Source organism: Mandrillus leucophaeus, unplaced genomic scaffold (assembly GCF_000951045.1).
Source record: "Mandrillus leucophaeus isolate KB7577 unplaced genomic scaffold, Mleu.le_1.0 Scaffold1878, whole genome shotgun sequence".
NCBI classification, from domain to species: domain Eukaryota; kingdom Metazoa; phylum Chordata; class Mammalia; order Primates; family Cercopithecidae; genus Mandrillus; species Mandrillus leucophaeus.
In genome coordinates this window covers 1-16,036 of record NW_012101896.1, presented here as the reverse complement: position 1 = coordinate 16,036, position 16,036 = coordinate 1, and the positions used below count along the sequence as shown (strand labels likewise).

At 40.4% G+C, this 16,036-nt stretch overlaps 1 protein-coding gene across 2 annotated transcripts in view; it reads left to right on the top strand.

The window, feature by feature from the left end:
• ATPAF1 (ATP synthase mitochondrial F1 complex assembly factor 1) overlaps nucleotides 1-13,759 on the top strand; it is a 31,557-nt gene extending 17,798 nt beyond the window's left edge. For both annotated transcript variants that reach the window (XM_011978032.1, XM_011978033.1), the window contains 3 exons: nucleotides 1,312-1,407; nucleotides 3,271-3,378; nucleotides 10,514-13,759. In XM_011978032.1, the coding sequence (XP_011833422.1) occupies nucleotides 1,312-1,407; nucleotides 3,271-3,378; nucleotides 10,514-10,708 (399 nt within the window). In that variant the 3' untranslated portion in view covers nucleotides 10,709-13,759. The remainder of the gene's footprint in view (nucleotides 1-1,311; nucleotides 1,408-3,270; nucleotides 3,379-10,513) is intronic.
• Nucleotides 13,760-16,036: the final 2,277 nt, after the last annotated feature.

Here is a 16,036-nt window from a genome sequence, read left to right as displayed (position 1 = left end):
ATGTGTATTGGGCTGCTTTCTACTTTTGTGTTGTTCTGGCACCATTCTTTTCTCTGCTACTCATCCCCAATTCTAAACATCTTGAGCATAAAACTTATTTTTCGGTGTTTAGTCTGGAGCCATGCTCCAATATCAACCTCACCTAATAGAATGTGAAGTAATTACAGCAGTTGGAACAAGAGCTAATTCAGCAGCATTAGAAAGTTTGGAAATTGAAACACCCATCAAAAGAAGGATAAATAGTGATAAATTTCTACAGTAGAATTCCATACAACAATGAGATATTTATGAATTAAGAGTTATAGATATCAACATGGATAAATCTCTGAAGCATAATGTGAAGTAAAAAAGTTACAAAAGGATACATACACTTTGATAAGATTTAAGTTTTTAAACATATAAACTACAACTTTAAAAAAAAAATTTCTAAAGACAGGGTCTCACTATGTTGCCCAGGCTGGTCTCAAACTCCTGGGCTCAAGCAGTCCTCCTGCCTCAGCCTCCCGAGTAGCTGGGACAACAGGTGCATGCCACCACACCCAGCAATCTTTTTATTTTTTTGTAGAGACAGGGTCTCACTATATTGCCCAGGTTGGCCTCAAACTCCTGAGCTCAAGTGATCCTCCCACCTTGGCCTTCGAAAGTGCCGGAATTACAGGTGTGAGCCACCATGCCTAGCCTGTAAACTACTACTTCTTACTTACAGTTATATACATATACATTTAAAGTATTAAAATATGAAAAAGAAGGATAGACACCAAATGCAGGGTAGATGTTAACTCGGATGGGATTAGAGGGAATGCAGAAGGAACCTCAGTTGTATTTCTGATGCTGTCGTAGGTGGATTGATAAGTACATGAGTGTTTATTGCCTCATATGAATTTCTTAATTTTAAAAAAATGTTTTAGGCTGGGAGCAAGTGGCTCACGCCTGTAATCCCATCACTTTGAGAGGCTGAGGGAGGCAGATTGCTTGAGCCCAGGAGTTCAAGACCAGCTTAGGCAACATGGCAAAACCCCATCTCTACCCCAAAAAAAAAAAAGTAGTCAGGCTTAGTGGTGCACAGCTGTAGTTCCAGCTACTTGGGAGGCTGAGTGGAAAGATCACCTGAGCCCAGCAGATCAAGACTGCAATAAGCTATGATCATGCCTGCACTGCAGCCTGGACAACAGAGCAAGAACCTGTCTCAAAAAAATTTTTAAATGTTTTAAAAACTAAATATGGAGGAAATGGAATGAATGTTATAGGTGGTTGGATATAGAGCAAATGATTTCATTTATTCATCCGTCTCCTTGTATATCTGTTTTTCAGTTTCTGTGTGCTCTGCCAAGAAGGGAAGGTTATGAGTTCTTTGTAGGACAATGGACAGGTACTGAACTCCACTTCACTGCACTTATAAATATTCAGGTAGGTGGCTTGTGCCCTTCCTCTAGAGGAAAGAGGACTATCCCTTGGTGGGACTAGAAACCCTTGCTGAGGCTCAAGGACACAGAATATCTACTTACTCCCAGCATGTATTATTGTGGCACACTTGAATTGTCATACTTTTTGTGGTGGACTAGTTTTCTAGGCCCTCCTCAATACCTAGAAATTGGAAAAGACTCCAAAACACCTTCTCTGACTACTTCTGGTTCTCTTTTGTGTCTTCCCCAGACCTCTAGTTGCACATACTGCATGTGCCTCATTTAACAAACATGCCTGAGTTATGATGGTTATATTTTCAACCCAAGCTAGAAGCCCCTTGAGGAAAGCTCCAAGTCTTAAATGTGTTTTATTAACTAAGTCAACACCTTCCAACATGCTAAGTGAATAGTTTCTGTTTAATAAATGTTATTTTGTTTGCTTTCTTCCTTTTTTCTTTGTTTTATTTCCAACAAAACAATATTAACTTTAATTATATTTAAATGTTAGATTCAAAACATTTAAAACTTTTAAAATAAAAGTCAGTATTTTAAATCATAACTAGGATTGGCATTCTATATTTGGAGGCCAAATGTGGCAAAAAACAAGCATGAGTTATATTTGCTTTGAAGTTGGGGTAAAGAATGCAAAAATGAAGGAGCAGCTTTTTACTTTGCTATTTTGTAATACATCTAACAACCTTTTATTGAGCACATACTTTAATAACCGACATTTGATATACTTACTATGTGCCACATGTTTTATATACATTATGTCCTTTAATCCTCACAAATACGCCATGAGATACTTACTGTTATTATTTCTAATTACGTAGAAGAAAGTGGCCTCAGAGAAGTTAGTTCACACTGTCTAATAAGTGATAGAGCCAGGTTTGAGCCCAGGTTATCTGACTCCAAACTCTGTGAACTTAATCATTATGGGACTGTGTTGGGAACTGTGCTAAGACTTGGAGATCTATGAGACAAGGTTCCTGCCTTCATGGAGCTGATGTTCAGGTATAGGAGAAAGAGCCAGAAACATAATTACAATAAAAGTGATTAATACAATATTAGGATGACGACCAAAATGATCAGTGTAACATTAGAAGTATGTTCAAGAAAAATGAGATGCTGAACTATTACAAGTACCCTAGTGATAGTTAGATATTTATAATTAAAAAGACTCGCTGAAATTTTAGAGATAAAGTCCAGGAATCTTCTTTTGAATGTAATTGTTTCCTCCTGTGCTATACAGGGGCTTTCGCTTTGAACCCATTCTCTCTACATAGTCTAGACTTGAGATTTAATAACCACTACTGCCCTGATCATTCTTCATAAAATTATGGTGTTTCCATCCTTCTCCCCTTCACCCCCCAACCCAGATTATATTTTAGAACTGCACATTACAAATCTGGCTCATGTGCAAACTCTCCAGCTACTGCTACAGCTTAAAAGAGCTCAGTCTTCAGAGCCAGCCAAGGGAAGTAGATTTCAGCTGTGAAATGCACTAGTCCATAAAAGTGGCAATTACACAAGCACATTGCTTTCTTTAGAACTTGATTTGGTAGCTGCTTGTGCCATTTTGTTTTTAAATGTATGGTCACAATGACAGATTCACTGCCTACTGTAAACATTTTCTGGGAAAAAAGCCAAAGCTTTTCCAGTTGAAGACACAAATAACACTGTGCAAACTGTCAGTTTCACTGTGCCTTTGCAGGCTGACCTTACCGCCACATACCAGTCCTCCAACTCACTAGCCACCCAAGGGGCTGTTAAGAGCCAGAATTTCCTCTAGACTGTCTATTGCTTTGAAATTGCAGTTTGTTGTGATGGTACCTTATTGTGCCTTGATAAGTGTTCCACCTTGCAGACCCGAGGGGAAGCTGCAGCCAGCCAGCTGATTTTATATCACTATCCTGAACTTAAGGAAGAAAAGGGCATAGTGCTGATGACTGCAGAAATGGATACCACATTTCTGGTAAGAATTAATTTGTAAAACTCTTTGGATTTACCTCGTGGCACTGAAGGTATTACTATTCTGCCAAAGCTCGTGAGAGAGAATTTCAGAGAGCTACATATACATTGTTTCTTACTTACTTTAAAGTTGACAGTAAAGTTGTCTTGCTCAAGATCTTCCAATCTGAAGTTAGTACAGATCCTCAATCATTTATTCACAATTCTGAAACCCATGGGCTCTGAGAACAAAATGTTTTTGTTCTCATTTGATCACAAAATGTTTTTGTTCTCATCTGATCACAAAACTTGAACTCATTTGGTAACTGAATCTTTAAACTGATGTGAAACTACTTATATAACTAATCCCACTTGGTGTGGTGTATTATGCATTTTACTAGGGAAATATTAATGTGTTTGAATATGGGGAGTCACATAATATACAGTTATACAGTATCTATACCTATTATCTTTCTAAAATTCAATAATTCTGAATCTAAGACACATCAGGCCCTAAAGGTTTCAGATAAGGGATTGTAGACAAGTAAATTACGGCTTCTTAATTATAGGGAAGAGTTGTATGGAAGCCTGGGATAGTTCTCAATATTTTATCTTCCTTCATACTGTTCATTTGTACAACATTCATCATTTATAGTGTTTTTCTTTCCTCCTTTTCCCATTCCTAGATGAGAATCACTGAGATAGAGCATTGACTGTATGCTCATAGCTGATGGTGCCCACTGTGTTCTCTCTGCACATCCAGTTGCCAGGAGCAGTGTTGTGATTACTGTATATTGTTTATCTAGTCCTTGCTCATTTCAGCCACATTTATCTGGCAGAGGTTAAGTTCAGAATGTCCCCAAACAGTGGACACTTTCCCCTAACAGTCTTCATTACAGCACCCACTTATTTTTTCTCTTTCTCTTACCAGCTGCATAGGGAGAAAGAAGTGATATCACTCAGCTGATATCTCACAGTAGCAGTGACCCACAAACCTAGGACACAATGAGGCTTCTACTTTCCTGTTATTCTTGAAGCTATTCAGTTCCATCTCTCCCATTCTTCCTTCCATGTTAACCCTTCCATTCATCACATTCAACTGAAAGTTAGCCACAATTCTGCCTGAGAATATGGAATTGCCATTAACTGAGATAGGCAAGATTGCAGGAGGAATAGGCTTGACAGGAAAATCAGGAGCTCACTTTTGGATGTGTTAAATCTGAGATGCCTATTAGTACCCAAGTAGTAGACAATTAGATATATGAGCCTGGACTTCATGGGAGAGGTCCAGGCTGGAGATGTAAATATGGGAGTTGTCAGCATACAGATTGTACTTAAAACCATGGGACTGAATGAAATCAACCAAGGATGTAAGTAAAAATAGAGAAGAGAAGAGATCTAAGAACTGAGAGAAGGGTCTCCATCCCTGGAGAGATGAAGAAGCATCAGCAAAGATTAAGAAGGAATGGCCGTGAGGTAGAAGGAAAATTAAGATGGTAGAATGCCCTGGAAGCTAAAAGTGAATGTTTCAAGGAATAGGGACTGCTCAACTCACCAAATCTCCCTTGTTTATTAGGGCAAATGAGATGAGGACTGAGAATTTACTGATTTCACAAACATGGAATTCACTGGGGGCCTTATAAGAGCAGTTTCATAAAAGTGTGATTGGAGTAGATTTAAGAGAAGATAGAAAGACAAACTGAAGAATCAGCATAGAAACTCTTTCAAGGGGCATTTCTATAAAGGGAAGGAGAGAATGGGGTATTAGCTGGAGGTGGAGAAGTGCACCCAAGAGTATCTTTTGTTTCAAATATGAGAAAGATAACGTATTTGTATGCTGATGGGAAAGGTCCAGTTGAGGCTGGGCACGCTTGTAATCCCAGCATTTTGAGAGGCCAAGGTGGGTGGATCACTTGAGCTCAGGAGTTTGAGACCAGTCTGGCCAACATGATGAAGCCCTGTGTCTACAAAGAATACAAAAATGAGCCAGGCATGGTGGCATGCACTTGTAATCTCAGCTGCTCGGAAGGCTGAAGTAGTAGGATCATTTACGCCCCAGCAGGAAAGGTTGCAGTGAGCCGAGATTGCACCATTGCACTCCAGCCTGAGCGACAGACCCAGACCCTGTCTCAAAAAAAAAAAAAAAGATAGATCCAGTAGAGAGGGAAATGTTGATGATACAGGAGAAAGCAGGGAGAAGTGATATTTTTGAGTGGGCAAGTCTGGTAAAGAGGGGTTGATCTTTACCAGGAATAAGATAGCAGGAGAGAAGCCAGAGTGTAAGGACACTGATACAATTAGATGGATAGAGGTAGTGGTATGAGTTTCCTGCAGATTGCTCAGTGAGAAGAAAGAAAAGTTATCAGCTGAAAGCAAGGTTGGAAAAGTGTTGGACATTTGAGTCAAAAAAAGGAAGTACAAAATTGTTATCTAGGACAAGCGTCAGCAAACTATACAGCCTATGGGCCAAATCCAGCCCACTGCTTGTTGTTATAATGCCCACGAGTTAAGAGTGTTTTCTGCCTCTTTAAATGATTAGGGGGAAAACCTTTTTTTTTTTTTTTTTTTGACCAGGCTGGAGTGCAGTGGCGCAATCTCAGCTCACTGCAACCTCCACCTCCCAGGCTCAAGCAGTTTTCCTGCCTCAGCCTCCTGAGTAGCTGAGATTACAGGTGTGTGCCACCACGCCCGGCTAGTTTTTGTATTTTTAGTAGAGACAGGGTTTCACCATGTTGGCCAAGCTGGTCTCGAACTCCTGACCTCAGGTAATCCACCCACCTCAGCCTTCAGAAGTGCTGGGATTACAGGCGTGAGCCACCACACCGGGCCAAAATCTCTTTATTCTTAAAGAAATACAGAAATTGTTTAATAATAAAAGCTATTATTAAAGAAAAATAGTATTTCAAGTTTTATTAGAACACAGCCATGTTCATTTATTTACGTATTATCTATGGTCTGAAGGAAGTTAAAGGTGAATGCAAAGAAATGATTATTGACCGTGGAATGGAAGCTGGATAATGAGGAAAGTGAAAATATAAGGGAGGTTAGAGACAGTAAGAATTATGAGTCCTAATGGGTTGTGGCAGTTGGAAGTGAGCTGGAAAGATAGGACATAATTTGACCATGCGAGTGAGTGACAATATAGAGATTGTACTATATTTTCTGGTCTTCGGCAGAGCACAGCATCTAATCATATTAAAAGTGGATCCTAGAGGTCAGAGGAGGCCCATTCTGCTGTTTGCCATTTTTACCACCTCACTCTGGTGGTCTCAAACTGCTGCAATTGTTAAAATTTGCTTCCTGGCCTTTTAACATTTGACAGCATATAAGACAATACATATTTGCCTTGTATAAATCAGCTTGACTGTGAGGTTCCAGTGTAGTATAGAACTAGACATGTTAGAACTTGTTGTACGTGACTTAGAGAAACTTAGAAGTATAACATGAATATATGATCCCCTGTATACTCGCACATGAACTGTGCACTTTAGGCATAGTATTTCCAACTGTGGTAAAGCATTAATGTCAAATGAATCGACATACATGGAGACTAGAGATTTCTTCCAAACTAACTAACTTTAATGCTAAAAACTAATGGAATATTTAAAAACCTAGCTTTATTTGGCTCCACATCTATGTCAATGGATGATTTCATTGAAATGCAGTAAGTGCTAGGATAGACATGCAGAAGGTTCTAGGGATAGAGAGTGGGGCGGTATCCCTGGGCCAAAGGGAGTAATATTTCCTGGGGATGACACCGGACTGAACCTTCAAATAGCAGGAGTTTAGCCTGATAAAGAAGGGGAGAAATGTTTCAGACAGAGGGAATAGCATAAGGAAACACTAAGAGACATAAAATGACTTGGAGTATTGTAAAGAGTTTGGTATCACTTGTGTGTGTATGTATGTGTCTGTATATAAGGTTTGGTGGTTTGCGTTTAGAGATTTGGCTTTACCCTGAGGGCATGAAAAGAGTCATTAAAGGGTTTGAACAGAAAAGAACCCATAAAGAGTTGGATTTTAAGACCTAGCCTATTAATTATTAACCTTAATTATTTGCTTCCTAAACATTCTGTAGTTCAAGTCTAGTCAGTATGATAATTTAGAAGTCAGTTGCAATAGTCTGCACAAGAAGTGGTGAAAACTTGAACTACAGCAGTGGTAGTAGAGACGGAGGAAAGAGAATGACCCCAGGAATATGTAGGGAATAAAATAGGCAGGACTTGGTGTGTTGATTGTAGATTTGAAAATTGAAAGGGAGGAATCAAGTTTGTTAAAATACCTCTTTATTGAGCAGCACAGGGAGTTAGTATATTTATCTTATTGGGTCTTGGAAAAGGAGGAGACTGTTGCTTCATGTTGAGAGCCAAGAGAATAAAAGGCAGGGGGAGAATAAGGGCTGGTGGGGGTTGCCTTTCTATAACCCTCCATGAGAGATAGACATCTCTCCCTGTGTCTTACCTTCCTACTCACTGTACTAGTGGTCTTCAAACTTCTTTTTTTTTTTCTTTCATCCAGGCTGGAGTGCAGTGGCTAGATCTCAGCTCACTGCAAGCTCCGCCTCCTGGGTTCCTGCTGCCTCAGCCTCCCGAGTAGCTGGGACTACAGGTGCCCACCACCACGCTCGGCTAATTTTGTGTTTGTATTTTTCGTAGAGACAGGGTTTCACCATGTTAGCCAAGATGGTCTCAATCTCCTGACCTCGTGATCCGCCTGCCTTGGCCTCCCAAAGTGCTGGGATTATAGGCGTGAGCCACCATGCTCGACCCAAACTTCTTTTTAAAGTAGTAGGAAGACCCCTTTATCCAAACAAAATCTTACTATGTAAAACCCCCCCAGGATATGACAGCTAAAACAGAGGTGAAGGGACCTGAGGCACCTCCACAGAGCCCCGAGGACTCTACAGAATAGTTTGAACACCAGTGTTCTAGGTGAACACAGCTGAACTTACTCCTGCCTTCACCACCCCAAGCTTCAGATAAAAGTTGATGTCAGAGGCCCTGTAGCCCAGGGACTGAGAGAGTGGTGGTATCCTCAGATTATAGCAGTGCACTTGCTTTAGAAATGATTTGCTCTTGAGGCATGTGTGAATTTAAGAAAGGTAAAATAGATGAAGTATTTATTGGCCTTAATCAATCTTAATTATCTTGCCCTACCAGAAACAGCAGGATGAATTGAGGGGAATACCAACCAGGGAGTCTAGAGGTCTAGTCCTGGCTGTGACCTTGGCTGGCCACTTGACCTTGAGCCCATCCCTGAACTTCATCCGCCTTGGTTTCCTAGCCTATTAAATGAGAACTGGGTGATCTCTGAGGTCCCTTCTAGCTCTAAAATTCTATTAATTTGAAGTAGCCAGCTTTTTGGGAAAAGATTTTTGATTGAAGATGCAGTCTCAGAGATTAGTGCCTGCTCATGAGAAATGTCCTGAAAGTCCCACAGAGGGAACAGAGGTGGAGCACAGCCTATGTTATTTATAAACCCGTCTTCATCATTCTCTAGCTAGACATAGCATACTTTTGGCAGTAAGTTTTTAGTGGGAATTTTCCATGACCTTTTGAGGTTTAATTTTGGCCATATGAACACGGTGATAATGGACAAGTACCTCTGGCCAACTAGAACTGCAGAATGTATAGCAAAAGTAAGAGATGTCTGAGGTGACTCATTTGCAAAGTTTGAGAGTGTAGCCTATGTTCTAACCCCCATCTCTGTCATTTTTTAATTTTTATTTTTATTTAATTTTTTTTTAGAGATAGAGTCTTGCTCTGTTACCCAGGCTAGAGTGTACTGGCATGACCATAGCTCAGTGTAGCCTCCAGCTCCTGGGCTCAAGCGATCTTCCTGCCTCAGCCTCCCGAGTAGCTAGGACTACAGGCTCGTGCCACCACATCTGGCTAATTTCTCTGCCTCTGTCATGTAGAGTAGCCTGCTCACCATTTCTCTGCTACTGAGCTTTAAAGAAGGTGGCCCATTCTCTTCCCTGAGCCTTTGCTGATGTATTAGTTATAAATGGCTGCATAACAAATTACTACAAAACCTAGTGGCTTAAAACAAGAAACATTTATTACCTCACAGTTTCTATAGTAGCAGCTTAGCTGAGTGGTTCTGGCTCAGAGTCTCACAAGGTTGCTGTCAAGATGTTATCTAGGGGTACAGTCATCTGAAGGCTGATTGGGCTTGAGCATCCACATCCAGCCCCACTCATATGGCTCTTGGCAGAGGCCTCATGTTTTCATCATGTTTCTCCATAGGGCTGCCTGAGTGTCCTCACTACATGGCAACTGACTTTTCCCAGAGCAAGAAAATTAGCAAGAGAGAAGTTACAACCTTTATGGCTTGATAGCAGAAGTCATTGTCCATCATTTTTCATTTTTTCAAAGTCCTTTCTTTTTTTTTTTAGGAGAGAGGGACTCACTACATTACCCAGACAGGCTCAGGCAGTCCTCCTACCTCAGCCTCCTAAGTAGCTTGGACTACAGGCTCACACCAATGCCCCCAACCATTTTGTCATAGTCTACTTGTTAGAGGGAAGTCATTGAGTATAGCCCTCACTCAAGGAAAGGGAAATTAGACTCCATCAAAGGGAAGAGTATCATAAAATTTGTGGGCAAATTTTAAAACCATCACAGCTGGCTCTGGGAGTACTTTTCTGACCAAGGTAGTATCATAACAGGTTTTATTCAAGTGTATATCTGGTTAGTCAAGAACTCAGTTCTCACTCACAAACTGGTTCTTAGAGCTGGGTAACTATTGCTCTCTTATTTCCCCCTTGAGATATATTTAACAGTTATTAAGGAACTGGATGAAGAGAAATAATGTGAACATGCACATTAATTTATTCAGTAAACATTTACCAGATGTCACTCTGCAGAGATATAAAACAAACCAGTCTATGTCTTTGAGGAATTTGTACTAGGGAAAATAGACAAAAAAAGAAAAGGAAAAATACAATACAGTGTGATAAATACTATGATAGTGGTAAGCACAGGATGATTTGGTACACAGAGAAGGGGCACCTAACCAAGACTAGGGACGTCAAGAAGTTAGGGAAACTTTCTGGAAGTGGTGACTCCTGGGCGAGGGCCCCCACCCACCACACAACTCAGACAAGAGCTTTGTGACCCTGTGCAAGAAAGGACCTCATTATTCTTTTTACCTTACAGAATGTTGCTGAGGCACAGTGCATTGCCAACCAAGTTCAGCTCTTCTATGCTACTGATCGGAAAGAGACCTACGGGTTAGTGGAGACCTTTAACCTCAGACCAAATGAGTTCAAATATATGTCTGTCATCGCTGAATTGGAGCAAAGCGGGCTTGGAGCAGAATTGAAATGTTCCCAGAACCAAAATAAGACTTAGAACTGTACAGGTTGGCCCTTCACCTAGTAGACTCAGCCCTCGATAGTCTAGAGCCCACCCCCTCCTCAGGAACTCAAGAGCTCAGCATTTATAATGAGCAATTGGTAATGAGTTGCCCTGTGTGCTTATCGCAAGCAGTTATGGAGATGAGCCCTATTAATTGATGTTCAGGAACAAAGGTACCTAAACATTCTGATAATTATCTCAGCATACTTGAGGTTTCCTTTATTAAGTGTTCGAGGTTATAACAAGAGACAGACAAGGACCTATAAGACAGTTGACTTGGTTTTGCACAGTGTAACAGTGCAGTTGCATTCTGGCCACTTTGACCTCATAGCTCCTAAATGATGAGTTTATCATTTTTATGAACTCATGACAGGATAATAAGGTTGAAGACCTGCTGTAGTTAGATAGGGGCTTTAATGCTTCCCATGCACCGGTCATCTGGACAAAAGCATAAGCCAAACATCCTGTTTAAACTGTAGAATAACCAGATATTCCCATCAGGATAAAGACTTCATCTAGATGATGCCCCTCAGAGATGCCTTTAGTGTAGCTGGCTTGGGGTATCAGCAAATTTGAGGTATAGTTAGATAAACGGTACAGGGTCTGCATACTGTTAAACCATAGTTTGTGGCACCCACTTCTCTAACTCCACCTGTTAGAAGCTATGTGTTTGAAGGAATAAATCAGTGCAGTGTAAATAAAATGCTTTTGTAAGGAGAAGATTAATCCAGGTTTGCATGATTTCTTTAAAAACAACTCTAAACATGATACAAAAAAGTGAGTGAAAGTAAATGTTCCCAGAATGGATGTGGGGAAAATATAGCAATAATTTTTTTTTTTACAGTTTGGCTTACAATGTTTGTTATACAAAATAATGAAATCTAAGTTATGTACTGTCTGTAGTATCAGGGCTATGGGCTGATTTTATCAAAACTCATCTTGGGACTGAACAATTGCTTGGAATACCAGAAATAAGAAAGTTGTTCTCCAGAGCTGGAAACCCATCTTTTGTTTGTAATGTCACTGTTGTGGCTCCAAGCTCAGTGATAGGAAAGGACGGTGGTTACACACCAGCCTTCTGAACCCAAGGCCCCCAGTATTGTTGTCAGCTGCCTTTACTGTGGCATTTCTTTCTCTTTATTTGTTTCCTGAGATGAAGTCTCACTCTGTCTTGCCCAGGCTGGAGTACAGTGGCACAATCTCAGCTCGCTGCAACCTCTACCTCCCTGGTTCTAGCAATTCTCCTGCCTCAGCCTCCCGGGGAGCTAGGATTACAGGCGCATGCCACCATACCTGGCTTATTTTTGTATTGTTGTAGAGACAGGGTTTCACTATGTTGGCCAGGCTGGTCTCGAACTCCTGGCCTCAAGTGATCCACCACCTTGCTCTCCCAAAGTGCTAGGATTACAGGTGTGAGCCACCGTGCCTGGCCTGACATTTTTTTATTGATCTAACGTGCTCCACTCTGCTGTTCCTGCCTAAGATCTGGTTGTATGACACTGAATGTGGTGAGTGGGAATTTAAGCAGTATTTGCAGCTTGTGTCTGTGTGTTTTCTTCCTTCCAGAAGAATTTTTATAGGTGGAGCCTGTCCCTAAGCTCTTAAAATAGGATAGACCTCCCACTGTTCTCTGAGCTGTGTCTATTTTGTTGCACCTTTGAGTCTATGTATTGAGAGAGACAGTATTTTTTTTAAACTGGGGAAGCTGCTATCCTTTCACTATTTCTCTAAAGGTTGAGCTGTTAACTAATGCAAATTCTGGACCTGCTTCTGGTCCTGGCAGTTTATCTTTTGAGAAACTTGAGTCTTATCTGCCCTGCCATTTTCATTAAATGCCTTCTGACCTTCTGAATGTTTTGGGTCCCAAGAATTTTTGACATCAGATGGGGTCGTTTTTATGGGTATCCAGTTATGTTTGCCTGTCTTTCCAGATGGACCCAGTTATTAGCCATATATAATACATTGTTACACCTCCACCAGCGGGTAAGGAAATGATGGAGAAAGGAGTAAGAAATGGCTACTCATTTTAATCATTCCTCCTGGATTTGCCCTCAGTCCCTAACTGCCAAGTAGGATGTGTCCATGGATAATTATGTTGGCCTGACTAAAGTACCATGTAGCTGTTCTTTATATTTATTTACATAGAAAGATCTGGCAAAGAACTCAAAGAAAATTGTACCATTTAATCAATAAATTTGTCCCCTGGTGCTAGCATGGTGTTATAGAAAGTGGACAGGCTTTAGAGTTAAGTGAATCTGGGTTCATATGTTAGTGTTATTATTCATTAGCTCTCTACTGTTGAACAAATTGCTTAAACTATCTAATTCGGGGGGGGGGTTCCATCTAAAATAGGGATAATAATATCTACCTCATAGATATTATTCTCATAGGATTATTGTGAGAATTAAACTAACTTCACTACAGTAGAAAATATCAACTACCATCCTTTTCTCTACTTCCCCTGCCCCTCATTAAAGTCTAACACAAGTTAGCATTTCAGATGTGTAGATCATTCTTTATTCCAGTTAAAAGAACAAACTTTATCTCATCAGTTCTGAAACTTTAAGATGCAGTAGCATCACCTAGAATGCTTTTAAAATGCAGATTCTCAGGCATCAACCGTACACCCCCCACCACACACACACACACACACACACACAAAATCAAGAATCTGTGCAGAAGGCACTGGGAATCTACTTGTTAATATGTGCTCCAGATGATTCTGATGTAGGTAATTAGCCAGCCACACTTTGAGAACCATTGCCTTATTTATTCTTTACAAAAATGTACATTGCCAGGTCTTTCTTTGCTGTGGATGCTAACTATAGGATATTTAGGTTCCTCTGTTCTTTGTCTCCCATAGTGGCCCCCTTTGCAAACTCCAAATACATTATATTTATTTATTCTTGTGTCTTTTTTCCCCCACTAGACTGTGAGCTCCTTGAGGGCCAGGATTTATCTCTGTTCCCAGTGCCAAGGACATGGCCTGGACCATAGAAGATACTCAGTTTTTTGTTGAATAAATAGGTAATATGGATTTCAACCAAAACATTGTCTTGTGTATGTACCTACATGTAAATACTCTAGATTTAAAAGAATCTCTTAATACACATAGATCGAGAATTTGTTGAGTAGGAATATTTGCAAACCAAGATACCAAGTTATACACAGTCTCTGTACCTCACAATCCACTGGCATCACCTCGGTGGACCATTGCACAGTACAACTTAACAGTTGCTCACAGAGCATCTATTCTGCAGCCACTATGTTAAGTGCTGGACACAGAAAGATGAGTAGGTATGATTCCTGCTCTCAAGCTCTGTTTTAGCCACTGTCTGTTTCTCTTGCCTCTGATTCAATGCCTCACACCAACACCTGATTATAGTTTGCTTTGTCTAGTTCTTGGATGTTCATACTGGTACTTCTTTCTTCTCCAACCAGTTTGGAAGCTGGAGCCACATATCTGGTTTTGCACTCTCCATACTGACCTTTTTTTCAGTCTTGGAGAAGAGGTACTAATTAATGCCCACTTCCTAGTCATTTGATTTGGCATTGAGTCAGCATTCATTCACACTTACTGAGCACCTGTTTGCCAAGCACTGTTATTAAAAACTGGATAATATAGCAATGAACATGGCAAATAAGGCCCCTGTTCTCATGTAGTTTATATTCTTGTAAAGAAGACAAGTAAACCAATAAAATTATTTCACATACTGGTAGTGTTATGAAAATTAAAAAATAATATTATAGACTATGGAGTGGAGGCAATGACTTAATGGTCAGGAGAGGCATCTCTGCAGCAGTGGCAGCTGATACATGAGCTGGGGAAAGAGAACCAGGTAAAGAGAACAGCAAGTGTTAAACACCCTGGAGCAGAGCCAAGCTAAGAATGCTTGTTTCTGGACAGATACAAAGATTCAGTATCTACCCTTTAGGAGCCCACAGTTCAGCGGCATGACCTGACATGAATGATTACAATACAAGACATATCGATCAATGCCATCTCAGAAGAGGCAAAGAGATTTAAGGAACTCTCCCACATGCTATGGAGGATGCAAAGCTTGCCAGTCTCTGGTACCCACCCAAGAGGCACTTATGGCTTAATGGGGAATAATGGGTAGACAGTGTTAAAATCTCAAAGGCCATGTGTTTCTTGCAAGAGACAAGAGGTACTCTGGGTTCGGTGCTGGCCTCCCAAGCTGCAGTCACGTACTACATAACAATGTTTTGGTCAAGTTGGATTGCATATGCAACTGTGGTCCCATTAGATTATAATGGAGCTGAAAAATTCCTATTGCCTAGTGACATCATGGCTGTAGTAATGTTATAGCACAATGCATTACGTATTTGTGGTGATGCTGGTGTAAATCTGTACTTCCAGTCCTATAAAAGTATAGTGTATAGGGGTCGGGTAGAGTGGCTCACACCTGTAATCCCAACACTTTGGAAGGCTGAGGCAGGTGGATCCCTTGAGTTTAGAAGTTCGAGACCAGCCTGGACAGCATAGCGAGACCTCGTTTCTACAAAAAAATTTAAAAATTAACTGAGCGTCGTGGTGCACACCTGTAGTCCCAGCTACTCAGGAGGCTAAGGTGGGAGGTTCACTTGAGCCTAGGAGGTTGAGGCTACAGTGAGCTGGGATCACACTACTACACTCCAGCCTGGACGACAGAGCAAGACCCTATCTCAAAAAATAAAAAGGTATAGTGCATAAAATTATGTACAGTACATAATGCTTGATAGTAGTAAATGATTATTACTGGTTTATGTATTTACTACACTTTATCATTTAGAGTGTGCTCCTTCTACATATAAAAAATACTAAGTCAATTGCAAAACAGCCTCAGGCAGGTCTCAAGAATTATTCCAGAAGAAGGCCTTGTTCTTATAGGAGAGGACAGCTCCATGTGTGTTATTGCCCCTGAGTACCTTCCAGTGGGACAAGATGTAGAGATGGAAGTCAGTAATGTTGATGATCCTGACCCTGTGTAGGCCTAGGCTAATGTACGTGTTTTTGTCTTAGCTTTTAACCAAAACATTTAAAAAGTGAAAAATAAAATTTTTTAATAGAAAAAAGCTTATAGAATAAAGATAGAAAATATTTCGTATAGCTATGCAGTGTGTTTGTTTTAAGCTAAGTGTAATTATAAAATAGTCAAAAAGTTTTAAAAATTAAAAGGTTTATAAAGTTAAAAAGTTGTAGTAAGCTAAGGTTATTGAAGAAAGAAAAATATTTTTATAGATTTGTGTACAGTGTTTATAAAGCCTACTGTAGTGTACAGTAATGTCCTCCTCAGTCTTCACATTCACTCAAAACTCACT